Source organism: Phasianus colchicus, chromosome 14 (genome assembly GCF_987193195.1).
Source record: "Phasianus colchicus chromosome 14, bPhaCol1.hap1.1, whole genome shotgun sequence".
Classification (NCBI taxonomy): domain Eukaryota; kingdom Metazoa; phylum Chordata; class Aves; order Galliformes; family Phasianidae; genus Phasianus; species Phasianus colchicus.
In genome coordinates, this window is record NC_143449.1 from 9,098,517 (window position 1) to 9,118,660 (window position 20,144).

Sequence of the window (20,144 nt, forward strand, 5' to 3'; positions counted from 1 at the left end):
ATGCACCTCTAATAAAGCCACGGCTCGCGTGCATCTCGAGCGCCGTTACTGTTTTCGCGTGGAAGCACCCAAGCACACGCGAAGGCCACAGGAAGCACTGCTGGTCACCACGGAAACGGCCCCCTCGCGCTGAAGCCCAGCCGCGGCCCCTCCTCCTCCTCCTCCTCCTCCTCCTCCTCCTCCACCCCCCGAGGGAACCCCGCCAGGGGCCGCAGGACGGCGCGTGCAGGGCGGGATCCCCGCGGGAGCCGCGGCCGCGCGCCCCGCTCAGCCCCGCGCACGCGCGCCGGCGCGAGGGCAGGGGGCGTGGCCGAGGCCCGAATGCGCGCGCGGCGGCGGCGCCCTTCTCCCGCCCGGCAGCGGGGCTCCGTCCGTCGCCGGAGGAAGGAGCGGCGGCGGCCCGCAGGTACGCGCGACGGGGCGGGAGGGAAGCGGCGCCGGAGCCTTGGGCTCGGCCGGGCCGGGCCCGGTTCCGTTCGGTTCGGCGGGACCGGCCGCGCCCCGGCCCGTCGCGGCGGCCCCTCCCCGCGGCGCCGGTTCCCCGCGCCCCCTCGTTCCCCCGCCGAGCGGCGCCTCGCCGCGGGGTCGCTCCGTCACGGCGCTCGGCGCGGAGCGGTTTGTCTCCCGCCGCTCCCTTTGTCAGCCGGGCGGCGCGGGGCCGCGTGCTGCGGTCGGAGCCGCGTGTCAGCCCGTGCAGCCCTGCGGTCCGGGCGCTGCGCGGCTCGCTCCGTGCGAGCTCCTCTGGTAGCCGGGGCTTTTCGGGGAGGAGTCGGTTCGGAAACGAATCGAGACCGAGAGCTCGCGTGCATCACCGGGGAAAGGGGAAATCGCCGTTCGCTCACTCGCTCGGTGCGTGAAGCTGAACGCGGCACCGCGGCTTGAGCCGAGCCTCTGGCGCGCTCCACGGCCAGCAAAGCCGATCGAAGAGATGGCTTCCCCTGTAAAACTTACCGGGACACCCAGTCCGTGCTGCGGTTTGCTTACCCGCCGTTTTGTTGCTGTGTTGGCATCAGAGCAGTTGCCGCCGTCTCTCGGCTTGCAGCGGCGGAACGTGCCGGTGGAACGGCGGCGGTGCTGAGCGCCGCGCTGCGCTCGGCTCCCGGCCGTAGGCACTGCTGGGAACAGCTCTGTGTCAGCTCACCTCCGTGTCTGCAAACGTCGTGTGTGCGTGTGTCTGTGTGTTTCTGCAGGGGAAACCTGGGAGCGAACAAAGGCTGTTTTTGCCGCTTGCTTCGTGCTGTCATTGTCTGACGTCAGTACTTTGCTAATTGTGTTTCCTGACTTTGCTCGGTCGGTGTTTTTCTCGCGTATTTCATTTGTAAACAGATGGAAGCTGAACTGCTGTGCGTGATTAAATCGGTGCCCTTTTATCTGCTCTGATTTGCAGCAGAGCATTTACACATCCGAGCTGGATAAAATAATTAGTGCATGTGTTCAAAGGCATTGCATTCATTGAATCATAGAGTCATCGAATGGCCTGGGTTGAAAAGGACCACAATGATCATCCAGTTCCAACCCCCTGCTATGTGCAGGGTTGCCAACCAGCAGACCAGGCTGCCCAGAGCCACATCCAGCCTGGCCTTGAATGCCCCCAGGGATGGGGCATCCACAACCTCCTTGGGCAACCTGTTCCAGTGCGTCACCACCCTCTGTGTGAAAAACTTCCTGCTGAAAGGTGTTCATTTGTTCTTTTTTGCTACATTTTTCAATTCGGTCACCTTGTGCCCTGATATCGTTTGCTTATGCTTATGGATGTCAACGTTTTTAGGTGTTCAAGTCAAATTTCTTTGCAATGCTGCCCACGTTTCTGTAGGTTTGACGTGTTTTTCCTGTCTCGCAGCGAAGCGGTGCGTCTCAGATGATGGTGGTTCCTGGCAGCGCCCCGCTCATACAGCAGGACCGTGCTCTGGAGCCTGACCTGGGCCGAGGGCCGACGCAGAGCTCCGCCATGGGCCCCGGCACAGAGCCTGTGCCCGGTGAGGTGGGCCCGGAGCTGGAGGAGGTGCGGAAGCTGCAGGAGCTGGTGAGGAGGTTGGAGATCCAGAACCAGCACCTGAGGACGAGGAGTCGCAGGAGTGTGCTTGGTACAGCTCTGCAGAGCGAGATGTGCGCCGGCGTGGATAACCACGACTCTGGGCTCAACGGGATGGAGATCAACAACAGCATCAACGCGATGGCCGAGAAGCAAGAGTTGCAAATCATGGTGGATCTGCACAGCAAATTGAGCAAAATCCGAAAAGAGGAGGGGGAGAACAACTGCTTCAAAAAAGACACAGGTGCCCAAACGCAGTACGGTTGCCTCAGTGCTCCTGAGGAGCTGTCGTCTGACACGTGTAAGGTGGAGATGAAGACTGATGATAACGTGAGGTGTTTGCCACGTGTGGATAGGAGTAATAGCACGGAGCTGATGGGGAACCTGGTCGTTGCAGGTACTGAGCCCACAGTTAAAATAAACCAACAAAATCCCAACAGAAAATGTGGAGATATAGAAAGCCTTTTGAATAACAGCGCTCTGGATGAAGTGAAAGTGCTGGAACTTGAGAACTGCAATGAAGAAGATGATAGCTGGTACGTATTTTGAAACTTTGGTAATATATAGGGTTTGCTGTGCTGCAGTGGTGAGTTAAACATGCAATCTTTATTTTTATTATAAGATATCACATGGTTCCTACATACCGCTTTGATTTCAAGCAGCAGGAATGCGACTTCATTATTGATTGTTCTTATTTTGAGACCACTGTTCCGGAACGTTTTTTCCTCTAAATGAGTTGAGCTATAAGGCTGAACTTTTCCCCTTCATGCATGCCTATAGAACTTCCTTTCCCTATTAATGTCTCCATAGTTAATGCAGTGAATTTTTAATCTTTTTATGCACAAGCATCAGATGTTGTATATAAATAAGGATTTGGTAATACAGCCAGCTCAGACTGCTGGGAAGCTTTGCCTTTTGGTAGTATCTAAGATGACAATATGCTTCCATTTCCTGAACCTGGTTTCTTTGCAGTTAGCTGGTTTCTTTTGTTCAGAGACGTCTTCTGAAACAGATCAATGATGTAATCCTTAACTGCCCTTACTCTGTGGGACTCTGCCAGCTGCCTTGGTTAGAGCCTCTTTGATAAACCAGCAGATGAATTTCCAGCGCTTTGCCAAAACTAGCTGAAGTTTGAGAGTAATTCCTGCTCGTGCAGAAGCTGTGATGTAAGGATTTACCCAGAGTTCTGAAAATTAAGAGTTGGTAGGATAGCCTCAGGGATCTGCAGATTGTGTCTGCAATTTATTCAGCTGGAGTTGAATCTGGCAGTGAAGACAGCATTCTGGATTGGTTGCTAAAAATTTGTTATCTCGTTGGAGGATAAACTTTTGTTTGTAGATGGAATAGAGCTTGGTAACTTAATGATGTCAGCTCAAATATGAATTGCAAATTTTACTCAAAAACAGGCAAAAGCGTTTTTCTGATGTCAAGATGAGGGAAGACTTATTTTCAGCATTAGTTTTGGGAAGGAATGTGTTAAGTGAGAAGTGATCTTCTAAATCGATGCATGTGGTTTTTTCTCCTGGGCGGTCAGAACTCAGTTATCTTGACAAAGAAAGCAGACACAGCTGGAGGTCTGTCCAGGCAGCAAATGCTGGGCAGTGGAGCCATTGAGTTGGCTGATCTTTCCTTGAGTTAGCGGCTTATGTTCTTCTCTATCAAGTGTGAAAGTGGGAGTTGATGTACGCAAATTCAGTAGTGAAGGCCTGTGCTTATTGCTGAATATCTCAAATTCTCTTATGAACATCTCGTGCACTGGCAGATTCGCACAGGGTCCTGTCAGCAGTAGCCAGATAGCAGTGGGTCTGTGGGCTTTTTTTATTTAAAGAGGAAACCCCTAATGCTATACGGATTTAGGATCAACTTTAATAAGGTGGCTTTGCTGATTGGTGGGATTTTGTACAGCCTGGACAGCAGCAATATCCAGATATGTCAGGCAGTGCATTAGTCAGAGTGAGCAGCTTACTGTATTGTTACTTTGGCAGCCAATTAAAATATTATACATAAGGAAGAAAACTGCAGCTGCGATTGAAGCGCATCGTGTATAGGTGGGTATTTCTGGCTTTGGGCACCACCTGGGAAGCTGATGGTGGCTTTGCATCCTCCCATCCCTACCACACCTGTACCAGCACTGTCCTTCTGGCTGCCCCACCTTCCCATAACTGCAGGGCATCGGCAGTTATGTACATACAGACAGGGGTGGGATGGGTGCGTGCAGTGAAACATGAGGTAGGGCACTGCACACAGTGACTGTAACTCAGTACTGCTGGGTCTCTGTCCCTTGACTTGTTTCCTCAGGTCGCTTTCTCAAATAGCTGTTCACAATTGTAAATCTCCCCGAAGCCAATCCGGCAGCCGTGGGCAGTGTGTGCTGCTGGCTGCATTGGGCCCTGCCCCGTATTGCTTTCCTGCCTGCTCCTCGTCTGCACGTCAGCTCCCCAGCTGTGGGAGGGCAGAGGGGAGCTAACCAGATAGGCAGGCAAATTCTGCCTTGTTTTCATCCCTGTGTAACGGCTGCGTTGTGTTTTGTCTGTGAATGTAGCTCGTTGTTCTGCATGCCGTGGTTTGTGTTGGGCATTTTGTTATGCGTTCCCATGCTGCCTGTTCTGTGCTTTGCTAATGGTCCCTCACTTTTCCAATTTGATTGGAATTGCAGTAGGATAATTTGGATTCCAGCCACCCCTGAAACACAAAGCGTTCCTGTGAGTGTGACTTTGCACAAAAGGGAGAAACAAATGGTAGAAGTATTGAAGAGGTCAGAATTCACTCTTTCTGCTTTCTGGATTGGGCTATTTCTACTCCTGCCCCTTCTGACCCATGTTTTTCCATTGCTGGAATGAGTAGCAATGCTTCCTCCGTGCATCCATTCATTCAGCCATCAGGATGAAGAACAAGTGTAAGATGGGGCTTTGGGCAGTCTTCCTAGTGTGTTCTTCTGGGAACCCCTGTGTGGCTGTTATGTCTGCGCCTCGCAGGGTTTTCATTCCCCAAATCCTGAATTTCAGCTGAAAGTGGGCTGTGCCTTTCCCTTCGTGCTGTCTCCTGTTTGAATGGGGATGTTGCTGTTAGCTGCTTGTACATCAGAGAGCCATGGAGCTTTGGGAGGAGTTCCCTCAAATGGAGATGTGATTCCCATGCAGAGTTCAGGTGTTGCACCAACTCAGTACCATGGGACAGGGCTGGGGGAGAGCTGCAGTTGCTCAGTACGTTCCAGAGGCTGTGCAGTAGTTCTGTGATCTTCCTTTGCCAAAAACTGTGTGAGTTAGCAACAGTAACTTGCAAGCTTTTCAGATTTTAGAAATGCTGCTGGGGTACTTTTAGCTGTATCAGTTGCCTCTACTGCATTAATGCGTTGATGACTTAGAAACGTTTCCCCTTGCCTGGCTTTAACAATGTGTTGTGCCTTTGCTTAGCTGCAGGATGCCGTTCTGATGGCAGCTGTGCTGTCTGCTCTCATGCACAGCCACAGCACAAGGGACAGATCTGCTGCATGAGTGCTGCAGGAGCCGCTCGGTGCCGCGGCAGTGCTGTAGTGCAGTGCTCACAGCACCCCACGCTGCCTTGTCATCGCCTTGCAGACTCACATCAGGACATTAAACTAACACAGTGTTCAGAGCTGCTTTGCCTTCGTGCCTCGATTTTTCGGTGTTTCGTCCAGCAGAGTTACTCACTAGACAGACACAAAGAAGCAGTGCCTCTTCTGGGATTTGCTGCACTGTGTTATTTTCCTTCTGCAGATGCTGGTTCTTGGGAGTGAAAGCTCACACCGCTAATTGAGCTGTTTTGTGTGAGGATTCTTCTCCTTTGCTTTCCTGTTGCTCTTCCCTCAAGACCTGGACAGTGCTTTTTCACTGCTGTTATTGGCATTTCTGTTTGGCAGCAGTGTTAAGTTTGGTGCTGGAACAGTAGAAGCACAGTGCTAGGTCTGAATCGGCCATCTGCAAAGGCTGTTGTGGAAAGGAGCAGAACGTGAGTGCCTTGAATTACACGTGATACAGAGCAATTCAGGTGTCCCTTAGAAGGTACACGTACATCTACGTTGTTCTGAATGTATTTAGCTACCTCAGGTTCTCCTTGCATCCCAGATGGCTATCATGTGTAGCGTATTTGGAACACCTACAGCTGCTAGTGCTGCAGGTGATGTGTGAGAAACCAGGTGTGTGTTGTAACAACTGAGGTTTGTTTTGTTTCCAATTTAACTTAGAAATCAATTGGTCACAGCTCTTTCTGCAGTCTCAATTCTCATCTTGCAGTCTGCATTTGGACTGGTGTAAATACTCTGCATGGCTCTGGCCTTAATGTGCAGTCACTGCTGGCTTGCCTTCTTATAATTGAACCGACGTGTTGCTAAATTGTGAGGAAGCCTTTATAGCGAAGTGTGCAATTTCAGAAGGTTGCCATAATAGTATTTCCAAGATTCTTGAGGCCTTTCTTGAAGGTGGTACATTCAAAATCAGCTGAGAGTGGTCAGTAGCTTCATCCATCCTCCTGCAAAGCAAACCCCAGGAAAAAAAATCTGTGGAGGATTTTCTCCTTTCAGTGAGCTGGAATATGCAAATATTGCATATTGTGAATATTGCTGTGCTGGCAGCACAACTAAGTGCCTTGCCCCCTACCTGAGGTGCACTTCACAGCATACTTCATATGGAACAGGAAATCGTGGGCAGCAATGGGGAGGAACTAAGCATGCATTGCCCAAGGGCTTCTTTATAGACATGGTAGAAAATCTCATTAATATTTGATGAACTACACAGCAAATCCTGATGTATCAAACTGTGCCTATTTGCTCAGTGTCTATTTCTGAGTTTTATGTTAGGCCTTGCAACTTGTGGCCTTCCCAGAGCTGCTAAAAAGGAAAAGAGCAAAACTGACACTATGAAATCAAGCCAGGATTCCTCAGAAGACATCTATAAATTGCCTGGCAGTGCTCTGAAAAATGGAGTTGTCCTTACTTAATTGAGTTTAGTTAATTTATAAGCGAGACCATCTGTGGCCAATAGAGCTGTCAGCTGAGGAATGAGCCCTTGGCTGCCTGCAGGATGGGCTGCTCTGCTCTGCTCCAGGTGCCATCATTCTCAGCTGCTGTGCTCCTGAGGAGGGGCAGCATGAGGAGGAACCTCTGAGGAGTGGAGCAGTGTGAGGACTTCCCAAAGTGGAGCAAGGTTCTCTCCCATAATCTAAAATAAGCAGAGAGCAGTGTGACCTGCCCTGCCCTGCCCTAAGGAGGCTGCTGGCCTCTTTTTGGTTTTATGCTGCTTTTTCAGTCTGAACTGTGAAATGAACCCAGGGAGAGAGCTCTTCTTTCTCTTTTATTCAGTCAGAGCAGTTGTAATGCCTGCTTAGTACACAAGCAGCAAGATCTGCTTTTGAGGTCTGTCATAAAAGACAGTGTTGTACATACAGCAATCTTCGTGTTGACGTTTCTCAGCAATTCCTTTGTCGATAGCAAAGTGGCTTTTGGAGTTGTTTTTATTTTGCGTGTGGTTTTATGTAAAGTTTGGTACAAACAAACTCCTGCATGAGCCGTGGCTGCACAGACTGAATTAGGGCTGTTTGGGTGGGACTCTGGTGGTGAAGTCAGGTGTGTGTGATGGCAGGCAGGGAGCTTACCTCAGGACATTTCTTGGGAGAAGTTGTTTGCTTCTGAAATGGTTACGGTGCTGCTTTACACGTGATCAGCTGTAAGTCATCCAAGACTGTAAGCTGATTAAATCTGGTTATACATAAGGCTTATCCTGTTTGTATGTGCAAAATGATGCTAGGTACATTACAGCTATCAGAAGCTTAGCCTACAAAAGAAAAGTTGGTATACGCTTCTACTTTCTCATTGTTCGAAGGTTTCTAAAGCTTTTAATTAAGTGGTTTATCCCAGTACAGAGCTGTGCTTTTTTTGTGTGTGTTTAAACAAACAAAGCATTAAAAGCAGTTAGGCTTCTAAAAGAAGATGAAAGTAAAGATGAAATCAGTTCCTCACCCTTACCAGCTTTTGTCATCTCGTTCTGTGACATGTTTTTTGGGTGGGAGAGCTGGAGGAAGGGGTGACAGATGATGGCCAGTAAGCCAAATGGAAATGGGTGCTCAACAACTTAGTTTCAGTAGTAATTTAGCATGCTAGGCTTGAACTTTGCCTTTTGGCAGCTGAGCATGTATTTCTCTGTGAAGCAGTCTCTAAATTAGAGTTTAACTGCCATGCCAATCAATTTGCTTTCCGGGTCATAGTTTGCAATTTAATCTTTTCCCTCTTAGTTGGGATAACTTTCCTGTTGCTTCTGTAAGTGCTACTCCTGAGGTTGTGTGCGTGAGTTAATTAATGAGCCTTGTTCCTGCCACTTCCTCCCAAAGGCTGTACGTGTCCCCGAGGAAATCTGTTGTCAATCAGAAGACAGGCTCGCCTTTGCAGTGGTGCCGACAGGTGCTGGACAATCCCTGCCCTGAGACAGAAACTGCCTGCCGGACTCTTATCAGCAGGCTGGACCAAGGTATGTAAACCACAAGCGTTGCTTCTTTCATTTCCACCTGCCTGCTTTCTATCCTCGAGGAGCAATAAAATAAGAGACGTGAGGTCTGCGGTCACTTCACTGCAGAATATCTGTAGAGGCAGCGCGCTGGGTTGCTGTGCTCTTGCTGTGTGTTTGTACAGCACTGTGTGTCGCCCTATCAGCTGGTGAAGGTAAGAGTTTGTTCTGTAAACATTACGATGTCGTGTTGATTACAAGTGATGGACTAAACAGTCTCACTCTTTTGTCTTGCCTCTGTGTATCTTTTTATGTACGGACCCTAAAACCACTGAAGGACACTTCAGGGTTTTCAAACAGCTAACAGAGGTCTATTGATACTTACAGACCTCAAATATAAAAATACATAGGAAAAAATGTGGTTTGGGGGTTAGTGATTATATTAAATCTATTTCTAAAGCTTTCTTTTCTACATAAGAAGTTCTAGTATGGCTAAGTGGTTCCAATGCTGATCATTTTTACTTTCTCTTAATGTTATTACCTGGGTAAAATAGTTGTCTGATGCTAAGAACTTAAGATAAAGGATTATTAAAATCTGTAATTTGAAGAAATGGTGTGAGTTGGGCAACTATTCTTTCCTCCAGTTTTACCATCTGTTAAAGTGGGATGCAGAGATGTTTCTCAGAGCACAGAAGGATCAATTCCATGTGAACAGTTCTCTGACGTAAAAGCTCTTGGAATGGATGCATGGTTTACTCCATTACACAGGGAAGGAGGTTGTTTTATTTCTACGTGTCTGTGGTACATCACCTGGAACACATCTGGTGGATAATCCCACCTTTGTCTTTTCAAATATGCTCCTGGTTGGAATTTAGTAACACTGAGCTGAATCACAGATAGCAAGGCACTGGTGGGTCTAAAGAGAACAAATAACACGTTTCTGTGTTGTGGATCTTTCTCTACCATACAGCTTTCCTATAGGCAGTTGTTTAGCCTTGAAATTCCTGATTTAAGGTAACACTGACCATAGTTTGTTCTCAAACTTCATTTGCTTCTATAACACATCTGCACTTAGCAATTTAAACAAGGACTCATTTGATTAACTCTTTGCTTCCTCACCAAAATGTGTTGGGCTTTATTGGCACTCCCACTCCTTTTTAACTAAAACAGTTAATATTTGTTAGTGGAGGGAACCTACAACTGCTCTTACAGTGAACCCTCATTAATTTTCCTTGCTACTGTTCTCCTCATTGCAGGGGTGTGGTGGGCAATTCGGATACATGCAGGTCACATGGAGAGTCATTACCTGAGTGTTGCAGCTGCACGTTTCCACATTCAGTGAGCATGGATGTGCCCAGTTTTGCTACCTGCCTTTTGGAGTGTTTCTGTAACTCGCATGCAAGTCTGTGCACTGAATGAATGTTTCAGAGTGACTGTTTTGTGTACTCATTTGCTCTTGAAAAAGTCACGGCTTTCTACAGTTTGATGTTTTTGATTCTATCGTTAGGAATTCAAAATAAAACATAAAGCTCAGTGATGCTCTTTAAAACGAATGTGTAGCAGTGATGGGTATTTATGAAAACAGCTGCCTTCGAAGACCAGCATTGAAACTTGCAGGAATGTGGAGCATCTTCAAAGCAGAGTTTGTCAGAAGTTATTCCTGGAATTCTTCAAAAGTGTCAGAACAAAGCAAAGGGGAGAGGAGGCCAAGGGAACGGTGCTGTTTTGCTGCCCACGCCTTCTCCCTGCTGCCAGCAGGAGGCCTCAGTCCAAGTCCATCTTCTACGACATTTAATAATCTTGTTTGACCTTATGCCTTTCTTTATCTTTTACTATTTGTTTTGAAACACAATTTGATAACCTTTGTGGCTTTTCTGTATTTTTCCTTCTAGCCAGTAGATGGAAAAACCTGTATTGCAGTCCTCTGGCCTCACCAAGCGCACATAATTTGAATACAGAGACAGGCTCCTGTAGCAATGCACTAAACTCTCCTGGGCATCTCAAATCGACTAACAAAGCACTACTAACCTGTGGCAGCTCAGGTATGGCATGACAGTAGAGCAGTGCAACCTGTGTTGTTTAAAATGCAAGGAGTGTTACTAATGGACACAGGGAAAAACTGTCAAGAGCTGTAAGTCCACCCATGGGGTTTTCTCACTTTAATTTGCTCTCTTACCCAGATTTCATCTATTACGTGGGAGAAAACCTCCTTGCATGCTAAATGTCTTGTAGCTATATTGTGGTTTTGTTTTTAGAGCATTTAATATATTTTTAAACTGACCCATTTTGGTCTTGAATAATGTTATGGTATGTAGGTATTACTTATATAAAGTAACTTGGATTCTGGTTGGGTTTTTGTGTGTGCGTGTGTTTTATTTTCTAAAGCTTGTGAAGCTTCTTTTGAAAATATTGGTTAATGTGGGCAACAAAAAAAGAAGCCTTGTGCTTTGTTAGAGAAGGCACAGCTTCCAGGGCATGTCTTCAAATGGGGTGAGTGAACAACTAAACACAAACAGCAAAAGCTCTCCATCAGACTTAGGAAATCCTACCCCAAACACAACTAACTCAGAGGCAACTCCAACAAAATTCCTGTTGAAGGGCTGCATTGGCTGTAATAACAAAGCTTCTCCTCAATGCCTTGGCCTCTAGGCTGCATTTGTTTGTAAGCTGCTGCTTGAGGGGTCCATGCAGGCTCTGTCAAGGAGCGTCATTTATCCTGATGCAGTTCACGGTCTGTTGGCTTTGCCTGTTGGCTCCTTATCAAAAGAATCTTCCTTGTTTTTTTTCTTTTCTTTCCCTTTGTGGAGATCACTATATCCTAATTTGCATGTTTAAAAACAAAGCATGTTAACAGATTCAGGCTTGAAACTTGATGTTGAACAAACCTTTTTTGAAACAACGCAATGCCTTGCAGATGTGTGTTTTCCCAGCTGCAGGAGATCTGCTGTAAATAGAAATGAACGTTGGCCTCTGTTTTGTAAACAGAAGGATGCACTTGCACCTGGTTATATTCACAAGTTGAATTCTCTGGGGAAAAAGAGCTCTAAATCAATTTCTTTTATCTGTACTAAAAGAAAGGTTCCTTGTCTTTCATGTGAGGTTGGTTGGTATCAGGAAACTTGGACTTTGTGCAGTACTCCACTTTCAAATAGCTCAGTGTTATTCTGGTATTTCTCCTGCTTTTGCCATAAGGAGCTGTTCTGGTAAGCAGTCAGAATGTGACAGGAGGAAATTTGCCTTAACCTCAAGTCTCTCGCTCATGTTTTTTTTAGGCAGTTGATGAATGATTCTTACGGTCCATAAAATTGTTCTTAATTTCTTCTTTCTTACTGGAGATGATTTTTCTGTGCTTCTGTTGCCACCGAGCATTTCCAAATCATATCAGTGCCTAAATTTGAACTCTGCCAACTGTTCCAAGCTGTACCATGCAAAGGAGTAGTATGGAACTAATACAAGTTGAGTCTCTTGTCCTTCTCCTGGCTTTGAACTGATGCTCAGCACTCAGATCTCTGTCGTTAGCTGTTGCTTGCATCAGATGATCAGCCTTCCTCTTTTAACCAGAGTGAAGTATTTCTGCAGCACCTGAAGTTATTCATTATACTGCATCCTACGGGTGCAGTCCTCAGTATTAAGTTCAGTCTCAGTGCTGGAGTGCCTTGCTTTGGAGGGTGTCACGTTTTGTGCCACACACACACAGCCCTTATGCCACAGTTACTTTTCTACTGCAGTCTGTGAGCATCTTCAAACTGGAGAAGTGTTATGTGCTAGCAGGTAGCATTCTGCACTTGATGATGATGATTTTTTTACAATATTATTCTAAAGGAAAATTATTTGTTCCTCTTTCTCATGCCTGACTTATGGAAAACTTCACTGGGAGAAAGATCCTTCCAGTTTGGTTTTTGTAAAGGTTTCATTGTTCTATCTTGCACCGTGAGAATGTAGTTAATGATAAGAGGAAGGAAACAGATAAACCTCAAGGATGAGGAAGAGGTAACCCCACTTAAACTGTGCTTTACAGAAGCAATTTGTGGGACTGAGTTTTGAGGTACCGTAGTGTGAAAGCCTCTTGGATCCTTTTTCTCCTTTGGTTGCCAGCTGACACCCTGCCAGACACATCCTGCAACTTCTGCTTATTATCTAGATCAGTAGGTATCCCTTTCTCAAAACAGGCAGAAAGAATGAATACTGACCTTGGAAAGGCTATTTCTAAGCTCAAACTTAGCAGTAACATCTATGTTACCTTCTGTCAGAGGGTGGCAAACTTCTCCCTAACCAAAGACCATCTGCCTCCTTAGAATTGCAGGTTAAAAAGCTGAGCAAAGTATTCTTATGTCACTGCTAACTTCTTCATTATTTCCACCAGACCTCAGCTTTGTAACTGCACTGGTTATTAGTACAGGGATAAATGCTCTTCTGCTCATCCTTGTTTTGTATGCGGATGCCTGAATGCTTGTTCTGTTCTTCCTCTTCCCTCCTAAAGGTTATTTAAGCATGCATTCTGCACTGAGTTCACAGTCATCCGTGGACAGCGAGCTGAGCACATCTGATGACTCCATCTCGATGGGATATAAGCTGCAGGACTTGACTGATGTCCAGGTTATGGCACGCCTTCAGGAAGAAAGTATGTGACAGCCATTTCCTATGTGGTACAGTTTTAGGGTTGTAGAGAAGAGTAGGTGCATTTCAGCTGTTCTTCTCTTCCCCCAACAACAAAAGGGTTTAATAGATCATTTGAAATGTTTGTGTTTTGTAGGGCTTCCTTTCAAAAATCCACAGCCACAAATTACCACTTAAAACTTAGCAATGGTGCAGCATTCTCAAGATTAAACCTCCTAGAGCAGAGGATGGTCTTGAAGGTATTATCCAAAACCCCAACCGTGTTAAACATACCAGCAGCCTTCAGCCTTCAAAGTGTTCTATCCCAGACTGCCTCTCAAATACAGGTGGTGTTTTGTGAGTGTTTCAGGGCAGTGGCAACAGCTGCCTGCAATTACCAATCTGGTTGCTGTTACCTTGCTTAGCCAACATGAGCAGCTGTGTGGCTGCAGCATGTGTAGGTTTGGGGAAGTGTTCCAGCTGAAAAAATAAGACAGCTAAGTGTTTTCCTTGTAAGTTTATTTCTTTTTGGAGCGAAGTTGCCTGACTGCAGTCTGAAATCACATTGGAAGCTGGCTGGAGCACTGAATGTTACAAGCTGTGTTTGCTGCTGTGTTGAGTCAAACCCAGAGCTTAAAAGTACTAAAACTGAAAGAGCTGAAATTACAATTTAGGTTCTTCTCTGGTAAAATGCTCAGAGACAGCTCTGCAAATTCAACCAGGCATAAAGCATCTGTGTTGTAGCGTGGGGGGATTTTAGGGCCCTGATGCAGCTCCTATTAAATCATTGGTGAATTTTTGTTGACCTCAGTGGGATTTGAATAAGGTCCTAATTGAAGATTGAGGTGGAACAAAGCAGTTGGATCTGTTGGCCTCTGCAAATTCATCATTAGATTCACAAGAAATAAGAATGAAGTTCTGTTTTCCTTCCAATGAGCGCTTTTTGTACTACAGAGAGAAAGAAGTTTTTCAGAATGTGAACTGGCTCATTTTTTTAAGTCTCTTCAACCAGTTTGCTAAGCGAGTTACTGGTAAGAAGTGGGCTGTGTTCTGGTAGGCAGGAAGGCTTCTATAAAGGCACTGGTTGGGTGAGGAGCTAAAAGGAAGCCAGGCAGATGCACACAATGAAAAACAGGTGTTTATTCACTTACAAGGCAAAAGTTCAAATCTGTGCTTCAACCTGTTGAAATGCAGGTGGGTGCACAGTTAATTGCACTAAAATATTCATGCTGTAAATTAAACTCATGTATGTATTTTACCAAACAGCTTGTATAGTAATGCATAGTCTGAAAGTGTGTACGTGAGGAGTAATTTGGGTCATTTTGAATAGTAACCCCTTGTTCTGATGATGCAGTACTGATATAGGTGACACTGTTCCAGCTTATAGATCCTGTATGCTGAGAACGTCTTTGCTAAGATAGCTATATTAGCCCAGGCCTCCTTCCAAAGTGAAATGAATGACAATCATTTCGGAATCATTGCTTCTGGTGTAGTGCTGCACGCGGGTGGGGAGGTTTTGCTGTGAGTTGGGATGACTTGGAGCTGCATTTCCACCCACCTGCAGGTCTCCGGCAGGACTGCGCCTCCAGCTCAGCGTCCGTATCGCGTCGCAGCTCCAGTGCCTCCCTGCACTCCCTGCGCAGGGGTACCTACAGCGACCAGGAGTTCGACACCTACAGCCTGGAGGACGAGGACGATTATGACTGTTCCCTGTCGTACCGCAGTGCCCACAGATACTCACCGTCCCCGCTCAGCTCCCCCAGGTGTCAGTCCCCTTCTTCCAGTGCAGACTATAGCAGGGCCTCCGCTTCTCGTATCCGTCCCCCGCGGAGGTCTGTGCAGAGCCCGATGCAGGACCGGCTGAAGTATGCCAGCAGTGAAGGTGAGCCAGTCGTGGGCTTTTGACATCAGGTAATTAAAATGTGTGTCTGTTTTGCTTGGATATCAGTTTTCTGTATTTTAATGGCACAATTATGCTAATGGAAGGGAAAAAAATCTTGAAGAGTCTAATCATAGAATCAGTCAGGTTGGAAAAAACCTTAAAGATCATCGAGTCCAACCATGACCTAACCATACTATCCTAAGTAACAACCCTCTGCTACATCATGTCCCTGAGCACCACATCCAAACGAATTTTAAAGACGTTCAGGGATGGTGACTCATCCACCTCCCTGGGCAGCCTATTGCAGTGCTTAACAACCCTATCTGTAAAGAAGTGTTTCCTGATATCCAACCTAAACTTACCCTGGTGCAACTTGAGGCCATTTCCCCTCATCCTGTCACCTGTCACCAGTGAGAAGAGACCAGCCCCGCTCTTGCTGTAAGTAACCTTCAGGTATTGGAAGAGAGCAATAAGGTCTCCCCTCAGCCTCCTTTTTTCCATACTAAACAGCCCCAGTTCCTTCAGTCTCTCCTCATATTGCATATTCTCCAAGCCCTTCACCAGCCTTGTTGCCCTTCTTTGCATTTGCTCCAGCATCTCCATGTCCTTTCTGTACTGAGTTGACCAAAACTGAACTCAGTACTCGAGGTGAGGCCTCACCAGTGACAAGTACAGGGGCAGGATGACTTCCCTAGTCCTGCTCACCACAGCATTCCTGATATAAGCTAGGATGCCATTGTTTCTAGGAGTAGTCCATACTGTTATACATCTTGGTTGCAGAAAGCCAGAAGCAGCAAATGATGAACTTGCTCTTGATTTCAGAGGAGATGCGCCACAGCATGCCCAACCTGGCCAGGACGAGCCTTCGAGCTTTGGAGTCTGTGAGAAGCAGTCGGAGCTTGGAGTCAGATCTGCAGGTGCCCAGCAGTCGACTTTCAAGAATTCAGCAACCATCAGCAAGTCAGTGCAACACTTCTACACGCTGCTGTAGTGGCTATCTTTTGTTTTTCTTTTCTTTTTTCTTCTTCTGTTTAAAACTTCCTGGCAAATACGGAGGCCCTTAAGAGGCCCAGTACTCTGATGTGTTCTTAAAATACTGAGTTGTTATTTGTCATTCTGTTTCTAGGTCTGGCTCCCAGTAAGCTCAGGTATTCCTCCAGTGCTGGGCAGTCTCCTCTAACAGTGCGACAACCAATGAAAGCTGGGTCATGCACAAACTCTCTGTTAACACCCAGGCAGCCGGTGAAAGCTTGCAGTTACACAGCTCCTGTTAGTGGAGTTCGAAAGCCACAGGCTTCTTCCCTTAGCACAGGCCCTTCCAGTGGCAGTTCCACTTCTAGAAGCTTGGTCACTGTGGCAAAAAATTCACCCCTGAAGGCACGCACATCTCTTGGAGGAACTTCAGTGCCCAAGAGCAAGCTGACGCCGCCGTCCAAGAGGTAAGACTTTAAGCCTTGCAGACTTCAATCTCTGCTTTTATTGCACAGATTAGGAACTTTTTAATAGAGCGATATTCATTTTGGATTTCTTTTAAAAGAGAGCCATAAATATAGAGTTGAGGCAGAGCTACTGATTATATCTCATAAGCCATTTGATTGGGAAACTGTTGAATTGTGGGCTCAACTTTATTTGTGTAAGAGATGAACATTATGGCATATTTGGTGCATACCTCTGGCTTTAGGAAGGGAAACATCTTCCCAAAATACTAATGAACTCTCTTTACTGGTAATATAATAATCTTTCCAGATGACTGACTTTGCCTCCATCTTTAGCTAGGAGATTTTCCAAGGCCCAGTGAGTTTGTAGAAGAATCTGAAAAGTAGGTATAATAGACATATACTTAGGACAAACCATGATTATTTGTCCTGTGTCATTAAAGTAACTTCATACCCTTTTCAAAAGGTTGAAAGCAAAACCCAAAGTATCCCTGACCCGTAATTTGTGTCCTTGTTGCACAAGAAACTGATTGAGAGGCTGTATTTTAACTCAGTGTGGTGCAATCAGATTGTTTTGAACAATTATTCCTAATTCTTTAGTTTTTATGATTGGATACTTAAATATTTAAGCAGTGGATAGCTGAAGTCTGGAGATAGTCTAAAGCAACAGCTCCCTGGTTAGAGCATGAAGTCTTTAAGGAATAAAGCAGCCTTTAAAATGGTTGTACCATCTATATGCATGGAGTGCTTTATGCCATTAGAGCTAAGTGTTCTCTTATTCCATCATCCCCAGCCATCTGCTCTACTCCCATGTATGGCAAATCCCTTACCAAATTGCCAAAAGCTACTTTTTCTTTTTACAGTCATTTAGAGTGCAGTTTTAATGTAAGCTTTTAATGGGAAATTAAGTTGATTCTATATCAGATGGTTGGACTGGATGACCTTGTAGGTCTTGTCCAACCTTGGTGATTCTGTGATTCAGATTGATAAGCAATATTGCATCGTGACTTTCTGATGTGTAATGTCCCTTTGTAGCCTTAAGTTAACCCATATTGTATCTACTTTACTTTAAAACAAAACACAGTAAGTGCTTAATTTGTAGCAATACTCCATATACAGCCCGATTCTATTTCATGTATTTAGCCACACTTGCCAGAAAAATGTATTTATTCTGACCTCTGGCATGAGAAAAAACTCACAGTCGTGTTCATAATGTAGTACAGCAGGTTAAATATGTCTTTGCTGAAGAAGCTACAGATCTGGGGGGGGATTTTACCTAAGGCAGGCAGGTGCTGATGTTGTCCTAAGGCAGTTGCTGCAAAAGCCCAGTGTAAGCTGAAGCCTCAACCACATTCCTGTGCATATCAATAGGTTACTGGGAATGTTGTTTCTTGTAGCTGTGAGTGATTCTTTGTCTCCCAAACCAGATTTCTTCAATCAGCAAAAACCACGCCGAGCACTGTGGACGATTCCTGGAAGGAAGGGTGTTACTGACACAACCCAAAACGCCGATGCACTGCCAAACACCTCTGTGAAGCAGAACCCCAGCTGGCTGGGCTTGAGAACATTATTTTAGAACAATATTCTATTTGAGAGACCCATTGCATTGGGACTGGTGTATATAGCTCCTCTCCTCTTGAATTTAAACTATCCTTGCCTTCCACCACTCTGGCACAAGCCTGTCCTCTGAGCGGTAGAACAGACAACTGCCATATTGTGTTCCCACTGTTCAACACATTTCTGAAATGAGTCTTCATACGAAGACCAAAAAGAGCCTTATTTCATAGCAACCTCTATTTGCAGCCCTTCAGAAGGCCTGTCACAAAAAGCAACTTAGGATCTGCTCCTCAGGATGCTTGCCATAACAAGGCTGCCAGGTGTCCTGCTTGGGCCACAAAGCAGCTTTCAGCAGCTGCTAGGGCATGTTTCACAGCAGTGGCAGGGGGAGACTAGAAATAGCTGTATAGGTGTTAGAAGTAAGACTTTTTAACTTCAACCTGGTGTTCTCTAATATTTGTTTGAAACAACTTTTTTTTTTAACTTCTGTATAGAATGTATTTCTGCTAATTTTTATTGTGTGTTCTAGGAGACAAAGCAGGTTTTTATAACTGTAGTCTACTTTGAGCTGTTGTATTCAAGCGTGTGCATCACAGTTCACAAGTGAAGGAGCAGTACACAATATTTGTGTGGGTTTGCTAACAGCCAGCTGCAGGGGATGCTCTTTGGAAACTGCTGTTTGTCACCATCTTCGTATCTCAGAGGAAGCTAACAAACACCAGTTACAGGTAAATTCTTTAAAAGAGAGCTCCCCTGACTGCTTTGACTTGAAGCATTTCCCTTAGGTCTTTCAGCTAGCCCCTGACTGCCCTCCTTTTTGTAGAAGAGTTTTTCTACCGTCTCTTTGGCTATGAAGCATTCTGTTTCAACATCCTTTTCCTCAGCAAGTGCTGCAGGCTCTGACTTCTGTCTTAGTACACAAAATACGCACTGATAGCAACATTCTCCCTGCCATCAATGTGATTTTGATAGTGTAGTTTAATAAAATGTTATGGTGCTGAAATAGATCTGCCTTACTCAAACAGTGGGCCTCTTTGAGTGTTTTTGTGCTAGGAAGGAGGCTGCAGAAGTCTGCTTCAGTCTTTCACCTCTATCAAGAGACTTCCACTGGAGACCTGCTTGTGTAGGCAGAGCTTTGTGATGTAAGTATTGCTATTTACCTTTCAGCTCCTTGGATTTCGTAAGTTTGAGGTAGATTTAGCAAAGGAAAACAAGTCACAGCATTCAGCTCATGTCTTCTATAGAACAGCCAGTAAAATAAAGTATGTGAGGCAATATTTGCAACTTAAAAGCCATTTAAGCTTTGCAGTGACCTCTTTGCTTTAAAAAAGACAGTTGTATTAAATTCATGAGCTCCAGACTAGTCTCATGTATGTGTTTCACTACTGAACAGTTAGTGCACCTAGAAGATAATGCTGGCACAGAACTGACTACACTATAAGCTAACTTTTATGTGCAAGGGGATGAGAGAAGAATTACACAAGAGCAGCTTTTGTCAGGTGTGTAAACTTTGAGACTACAGTTATTACCTCTTGAAAGAGGTATCTGGAAGCTAATGAGAACTGAAGTAACAACAGTTTTTTGTTACACAATTAGCTGAATACCATAGTTCCCCTGAAACTAAAATAACCCCCTTCCACTTTAGAACAACTGCTAAACCCTTGGGGAAGGAAAAAAAAAAGAGATTCCCATGTAAGTTTGAAACCAATTCCAGCTAGTGAAAGGACAAAAAGGAAGGCTCACATAACTGCTCATAACACAGCTCATAATGTGAGAAGACAGATGGATGTGACTGAGTTCTGCTCCTTCTCCCCATGCTTCCCTCCCTGTCACCTGTTAAAGTGCCTGAGATGACCACTAGTAGACAGAGAGGCTTCTCACTGCTCCATGCTAAAGCCCTGAAGGTTGCTAGCGCTGTCTTGAAGCTTTTCCTTCATGCAGAAGGTTCTTAAACACCTGCCTGGTAGAAGAGCTGGAAACTCACTATATTGAGCTCACTTTTCTGTGCACTGGAACAGTAAATAAGAGACTAGCACCATTTCAGTTAGGCTTTTCTATTGCTTGAGAGTTTTATTACGGTAGGAACATGTCTGCATTTTCCATGCAGGACATTTCTCTGCAATCTCTGAAGTTGAGACAGCTGCTACTATTCAATCAGATACTTAATGAAAAGTAAAGAACAAAAG

General features: G+C 45.5%; 1 protein-coding gene across 2 annotated transcripts; it reads left to right on the forward strand.

The window, feature by feature from the left end:
- The first annotated feature begins 298 nt into the window (after positions 1-298).
- On the forward strand, positions 299-18,818 carry LOC116229713 (SLAIN motif-containing protein-like). Of its 2 annotated transcripts, XM_031594375.2 has the most exons (9): positions 299-406; positions 1,841-2,568; positions 8,375-8,511; positions 10,380-10,529; positions 12,968-13,108; positions 14,648-14,965; positions 15,788-15,925; positions 16,092-16,404; positions 17,829-18,818. In XM_031594375.2, exons 2-9 carry the CDS (start codon positions 1,859-1,861, stop codon positions 17,893-17,895), a joined length of 1,974 nt encoding a protein of 657 aa, XP_031450235.2. In that variant the 5' UTR covers positions 299-406; positions 1,841-1,858; the 3' UTR covers positions 17,896-18,818. The 2 variants fall into 2 exon arrangements, with proteins under 2 accessions (XP_031450235.2, XP_031450236.2); XM_031594376.2 differs by lacking the exon at positions 10,380-10,529.
- The last annotated feature ends 1,326 nt before the right edge of the window (positions 18,819-20,144 follow it).